Source organism: Nerophis lumbriciformis, linkage group LG03 (assembly GCF_033978685.3).
Source record: "Nerophis lumbriciformis linkage group LG03, RoL_Nlum_v2.1, whole genome shotgun sequence".
NCBI lineage: Eukaryota > Metazoa > Chordata > Actinopteri > Syngnathiformes > Syngnathidae > Nerophis > Nerophis lumbriciformis.
In genome coordinates, this window is record NC_084550.2 from 66,731,050 (window position 1) to 66,737,909 (window position 6,860).

At 35.2% G+C, this 6,860-nt stretch overlaps 1 protein-coding gene across 1 annotated transcript; it reads left to right on the plus strand.

Moving 5' to 3' along the window:
- Positions 1 to 224: 224 nt before the first annotated feature.
- On the plus strand, positions 225 to 6,318 carry rps28 (ribosomal protein S28). Its single transcript, XM_061941489.1, has 4 exons — positions 225 to 304; positions 605 to 652; positions 4,068 to 4,190; positions 6,191 to 6,318. Exons 1-3 carry the CDS (start codon positions 266 to 268, stop codon positions 4,188 to 4,190), a joined length of 210 nt encoding a protein of 69 aa, XP_061797473.1. The 5' UTR covers positions 225 to 265; the 3' UTR covers positions 6,191 to 6,318.
- The last annotated feature ends 542 nt before the right edge of the window (positions 6,319 to 6,860 follow it).

Consider the following 6,860-nt stretch of genomic DNA (forward strand, 5'->3'; position numbering starts at 1 on the left):
ATAGCTATGTCAGTACATAATCAAATGTGTGTCATAAAGTTCCCCCCACGCAGAATTATAGTACAGCCCGAAATAATGGCACGAGCGAAATAATATTTAAAATAGTTTATTATGTTTGTATTCAATCGTGAATACAAGTGGAGCTACACGGATTAAATACAAAAAATAATTACATTTAGTTAATTTAATAAAAGGCTTTTAATAAACAGAAGCGTTATAGTACTTCCGCCTGCCGTGTGACGTCCTTTCCGGTCTAACCTCCAACATGGATGCCAGCCGCGTGCAGCCGATCAAGCTCGCAAGAGTAAGAAAATATAACACAAACAAGCCGTTATCCAATTCCGCGTGAATATATATCCACAATACACGCTAATGTTTCAAATAGAGTCGAACTATTGGAGTCAAATACTACTCATTGGTCGGATTAGTTAGCAAATCCTCCCCGCTCGGACGTTCATCATGGCGGCCTGTTCGTGCTAGCCCACATGCTAAGCTACTTCGTGCTAAGCTAGCGGTTTCAAAGTATTGGTGTTGTCTTTTTTTATTTGTCTACAAAACTAAACATGTCGGACATATGTTGTAATATTTAATGTTTTACTTGCAGGTTACCAGAGTGCTGGGAAGAACTGGCTCCCAGGGACAATGTACACAGGTATGCTAATTCATGCTACAACCAAAATGTCCACTCAGATTTGATGGTGTTTGTTACTTCTTCACATTAAAGTTGTGAATGGCAAACGTGTCTAAATCAATCGTTGTTTTTTTTAGTAATACTGCATATTTTTGGAAAAGCGAACATTAAGTGAGCTCAGTATTTTTGAGGTTAAAGAATCAGTCGCTTCTAGTCCTGAATTAACCTTTAACCCTTGTGTGGTGTGCGGGTCTGTGGGACCCGTTTTAATTTTTTATTAAAAGAAAAATGATACAATTAATTAATTTTTCAAACTGAGACTAACTAACTTTGGCTCATTTTCTGTGAAGAACATATATCAGAAGCCATATTTATTTCCAAAACAGAAAGTGCAAGATTGTCAGACATTTTAAAACTAGCGATTAGTTTAAAACATGATGTCACACAAGATATTTCAACAATTGTCAAATAAAAATGAGCTGCATAATAGGAAATCAAATAGTGTTCGTCCTTCGCTATGTGGTAGGTTCCTGCGGACGTTATCTCCTTTTGTTGACTCTTTTTATCATACGGTGTTGATGTGGAAATGTTTGCCTCAGCATTTTGTGGGTGTGGCACCAAACGGAGATGTTGACATGCGGAGTTTCAAGCACTCTTCATTCTCTAGCACAGTGGTTCTCAACCTTTTTTCAGTGATGTACCCCCTGTAAACATTTTTTTAATTCAAGTACCCCCTAATCAGAACAAAACATTTTTGATTGAAAAAAAGAGATAAAGAAGTAAAATACAGCACTATGTCATCAGTTTCTGATTTATTAAATTGTGTAACAGTGCAAAATATTGCTCATTTGTAGTGGTCTTTCTTGAAAGAAAAATGATACAATTCATTAATTTTTCAAACTGAGACTCACTGACTTTGGCTCATTTTCTGTGAAGAACATATATCAGAATACACATTTAATGACCATACACACACACACACCCCCTACACATTTCTATTACATATAAGATGTCCAGCTCCACTGGACCCGGGTCTAATAGAAGTGTGGAAATTGATGTTCTGTGTACCGCACACACAGCAGGCCTAGACCGGAGGAGGACAGAGTGTAGGTACACAGAACATCAGAGGGTCAAATGTGGGAGAAAATGAGAGCAAACAATGTTGCAACCTTGTGTGGAACCGCAGGTGCAGAAACACATAAGGATCCCTGTGGGTAGGGCTGGGCGATATGGCCTTTTTTTAATATCGATATTTTTAGACCATATCGCGATACACGATATATATCTCCATATTTTGCCTTAGACTTGAATGAACACTTGATGCATATAATCACAGCAGTATGATGATTCTATGTGTCTACATTAAAACATTCTTCTTCATACTGCATTAATATATGCTACTTTTAAACTTCCATGCAGAGAGGGAAATCACAACTAAAAGTGTATTTATTAAACAGTTATTGAGCAGTGGCACAAACATTCATGTCATTTCAAAACAAAGTGCAAGATTGTCAGAGACATTTTAAAACAAGCTATTAGTGCACTTTTGTGCATGATGTCACTAAGATGACATATCAAAACAAAACTAAATTAAAGTGCCGTTTTTGTACAGAACGCCACTACAGTAGTTTAAAACATGTCACACAAGATATATCAATACGTGTCACATAAAAATGAGCTGCATATCAAATAGTATATGTCCTGCGGTGTTGATGTAAAAATAGTTGCTTCCGCAATTAGTTGGTGTGGCACCGAACGTAGATGTCGACGTGTAAAAACATATTCCCGCTTGAAGCCAAACCACCATCAGACGATGGACCCCGTGCTGTTTTTCGGGGACGGCGTGGCGAAGTTGGGAGAGTGGCCGTGCCAGCAATCTGAGAGTTACTGGTTCTATCCCCACCTTCTACCATCCTAGTCACGTCCGTTGTGTCCTTGAGCAAGACACTTCACCCTTGCTCCTGATAGGTCCTGGTTAGCACCTTGCATGGCAGCTCCCGCCATCAGTGTGTGAATGTGGAAATAGTGTCAAAGTGTTTTGAGTTCCTTTAAAAAGGTAGAAAAGCGCTATAAAAGTACAACCATTTACCATTTCTTGGGAATTAATTATTCCTTCATTTGTTACCAGATTCGCACCTTCTTTCTCTCGTATTACCACTCAAACCACACCTGTCTGCTCCGCGGGAGCATGTGACGTTGCACAGTATGTGACGTATGTAAGAAGGTGCGCTTGTTTTATGTCTCTGTGAGAAGGAGAGACAGGAAATAATGAAAAACACATACAGTGTAATGCCCCGCAGCTAAAGGCAACTGCCTGAGAACGTATACTCGAATATCACGATATAGTCATTTTCTATATCGCACAGAGACAAACCCGTGATATATCGCCCAGCCCTACCTTTAACCCTTGTGTGGTTTTCGGGTATGTGGGACCCGTTTTAATTTTTTATTAAAAGAAAAATGATACAATAAATAAGGCGCAGCGTATTTTTGGGCACAGGCATGGTTAAATATACGCTAGCTTACCGGTAAATAGAATAGAATAGAAAGTACTTTATTGATCCCTGGGGGAAATTCAGAACCACAGTTAGCTCACAATAAACACTTAATTATTTTTTACATGTGAATATTATAAATAGTCTATTATACAGCATTATTCACATGTGAATAATATAAATACAGTCTATTATACAGCATTATTCACATGTGAATAACAGTTATACTGCAAAGATATAAAGTAAAAGAGCGTATCCCGTCAATACTACTGATTTCATCTATATTTTTTATCGTCACAAAATCTTTTTTCCTTTTTTTTAAATTCATGTTTATAAACTCAGGAAATATGTCCCTGGACACATGAGGACTTTGAATATGACCAATGTATGATCCTGTAACTACTTGGTATCGGATCGATAGCTAAATTTGTGGTGTCATCCAAAACTAATGTAAAGTATCAAACAACAGAAGAATAAGTGATTATTACATTTTAACAGAAGTGTAGATAGAACATGTTAAAACCGAAAATAAGCAGATATTAACAGTAAATGAACAAGTAGATTAATAATTCATTTTCTACCACTTGTCCTTAATAATGTTGACAAAGTAATCGAATGGAAAATGACACAAAATGTTACTGCACATGTCAGCAGATAAATTAGGAGCCTTTGTTTACTTACTACTTAAAGACAAGTTGTCTAGTAAGTTCACTATTTTATTTAAGGACAAAATTGTTCGATTGCAATAATAAACATATGTTTAATGTACCATAAGATTTTTAGTTAAAATAAAGCCAATAATGACTTTTTGTGGTTCCCTTTTATTTAGAAAAGTTTTCAAATACATTTTGGTACCGGAACCAAAATATCGGCATCGGGACAACTCTAGAACCTGCACGACTAATATGCTTAAATAAATGATTGTATATTTTCTCCGGCAGGTCCGTGTTGAGTTCATGGATGACAGCAACCGTTCCATCATCAGGAACGTGAAGGGCCCAGTCAGGGAAGGAGATGTGCTGACACTTCTGGAGTCTGAAAGAGAAGCCAGGAGGCTGCGATAGGTGAGCTACTTGCAGCCCAGTGCTGAGATATTATGACTTGGCCTGGGCCGATAACATCTTTTGTTCTGCAATGTGTTGATTTACAAAATATTGCTGTACAACAATATCATTGCCATTTTTCACATCAAAATAACCACATATCCTACATACATATCCTTTGAAATGCAATACACTTGTATTTATTGTATATTAACATTGTAATTGAAATGTAAACTTTGAAATCTCCAAGTTAAACCAGACAAATATTAACAAGAACATATACTTTGTTAGAAAAATGTTGCACTTGGATAAAAAAAAAATGCTAAATCAGAAATCATTGTATATTTTGTACAATTCATGGATTGTTCCATATCTAAAATATTGTATTGAAGTGTGGGCTAGTGCCTGTAATCTTCCTTCTGCAGAAGACATTAGTGGAAATGCACACAGGCACAATATTCAAACACATCTATTAGCATTTCATCAACGAGCAGAGTATAATATCATCAAATGATGTACTAAGCACATGCAACACTTCTTCCAAACATTCAAAACACATTTGTAAAAGGAGAAAGTAATTATAATGTGAAAGGAAGTGAGATCTTTCATTTCGAACAGTGACAATGGAAATAAGTACTTCAATCAGAGTTGTTAGTTTATGGAACAGACTTGAAAGTGGAATAAAATAATATACATCTTTCTGTATAAAAATAATGATAAATATTGACTGAGTAGAATTATTTCTTCATTATTGATTTAATTGTTGTGAAATGAAAATATGGCCTTGAATTTGCCAACATTAAAAGTCAATTGTATTTGTGAAAATAAAAAGCAGATTTTAGAAGTTTACTTCTTTCTGCTCCTTTTCATTCATATTTTACCTAAGTGTTATTTTTATTTTATTCCTCTAATTTTTTTAATTAATAAAATAAATGAACCGAGCTGGAAAAAAATCAAACCAAAAGCAATAAAATGAGTCGAGTGGGTTAGTGGTGTCAAACATACACAACTATAACAAATACAATAGCTAAATAAAGTGTTGACTTGAATATTGAACATGTAGGCAGTTGTACATGACTTAGGTGACACGTTTGGACCTTCTTAAAAGTGCAGAGTCAAAATATAAACACTAGAGAGAGGAATAATTGTAATTCTCACATTAGTAACTGTTGATAATTGGTTTATTTCTTGTCAATAAAGTAAAGCAGACAGTTGTGACTACAGTGAGTCACTTCACTTACATTCCCTTTTTCACACATCTATTAATTTAATGAATGTTATGGAAATTCATTTACCTTCATAACAAATGAACAGTTTTTAAAGGTTGCAAGTGATAAATGCTTGTTTAGTGAAACAAAATAAATGTAAACATGCACCGATAATCATAGCTCCTGAATCATATTTGACTTGTATGAAATATTCCCACCTGCAGTATAATCACATGTATGATCAAGTCACGGAGACTCAAGTCTGACACGTGTCAAATGTTTACAACTATATTCAATGTCAACATGGATGAACACTTCCTGGGAGAGTTTGTGCTCACCTTCTTCACCCAACACCAAGTGAGTAGACTGTCAGGTGGTTGTACTTGTAGTCACGCACATTTGGCAAACTGTTGATAGTCATCTTGTTCCAGAGGTTTGAAGTGAAATATTCCCACATTGCTGCGATGGCATTTATTTGGTTTAGTGGTCATTTTGTCCATGTTACATGCTAACTAGTTGCACTGTGTGAGGCTAGCAGACACTTAATGAAGGACACTGTCCTTGTCTTTGCACACCAGCACAAACACAACTGATCCACACTGGAACACTTTATTTTTTAACTTCTCATCCTGAAAATGGGCCTGTGCCGAGTTATAATTTGAATTATCTGCTTATGTGCCAGTAAATACACACCTTTAGGTCTTCATGACTTGCATACATTTGTGGTTGAACTAGTCTGATGCCAACACAACATTGTTGTGTTGTAAATCACATTTAGTCTTAGATTCATGTTCTGACTTCCTGTCTCTGCAGAGCCCATTCAAACTATGTGGTGCAGACCAGACGCTGTGGAGCAGAAACATACAACCTGTCACTTTCACACGCCTTGGCCTCCATCTTGTTAGTTGTTTTTCAAATAAATATGGTCACTGAGAGAAGAATGATGTGAAATCGTTTTGTTTTTTTACCTCCTGAAAAATTTGAGCAATGCCGGATTCAACTAAACATGCATATATATATATATATATATATATATATATGTATATATATATATATATGTGTATATATATATATATATAACGTGTATGTATATACATGTATGTATATATACACATATACATACATGTGTGTATATACATAAATACATACAAATATACGTGTAATATATATACATGTACATATTACACATATATTACATGTAAGTATATATACATGTTTATACACATGTATATATATTACACGTGTATGTATATACATGTATATATATTACACGTATATTACATGTATATATATTACACGTATATATATTACACGTATATTTGTATGTATTTATGTATATATATTACACATATTACATGTATATATACACATGTATATATATACACGTGTATATACATACCGTATTTTCCGCACCATAAGGCGCCCTGGGTTATAAGCCGCGTCTTCAATGAACGGCATATTTCAAAACTTTGTCCACCTATAA

What these genes read in the sequence shown, in the direction of transcription:
- rps28 (XM_061941489.1), top strand. Translation starts at nt 266, where the DNA reads ATGGATGCCAGCCGCGTGCAGCCGATCAAGCTCGCAAGA. An exon ending in AGCCGATCAAGCTCGCAAGA is followed by an intron (nt 305 to 604) that starts GTAAGAAAATAT and finishes TTTTACTTGCAG; the next exon opens with GTTACCAGAGTGCTGGGAAG. An exon ending in CCCAGGGACAATGTACACAG is followed by an intron (nt 653 to 4,067) that starts GTATGCTAATTC and finishes TTTCTCCGGCAG; the next exon opens with GTCCGTGTTGAGTTCATGGA.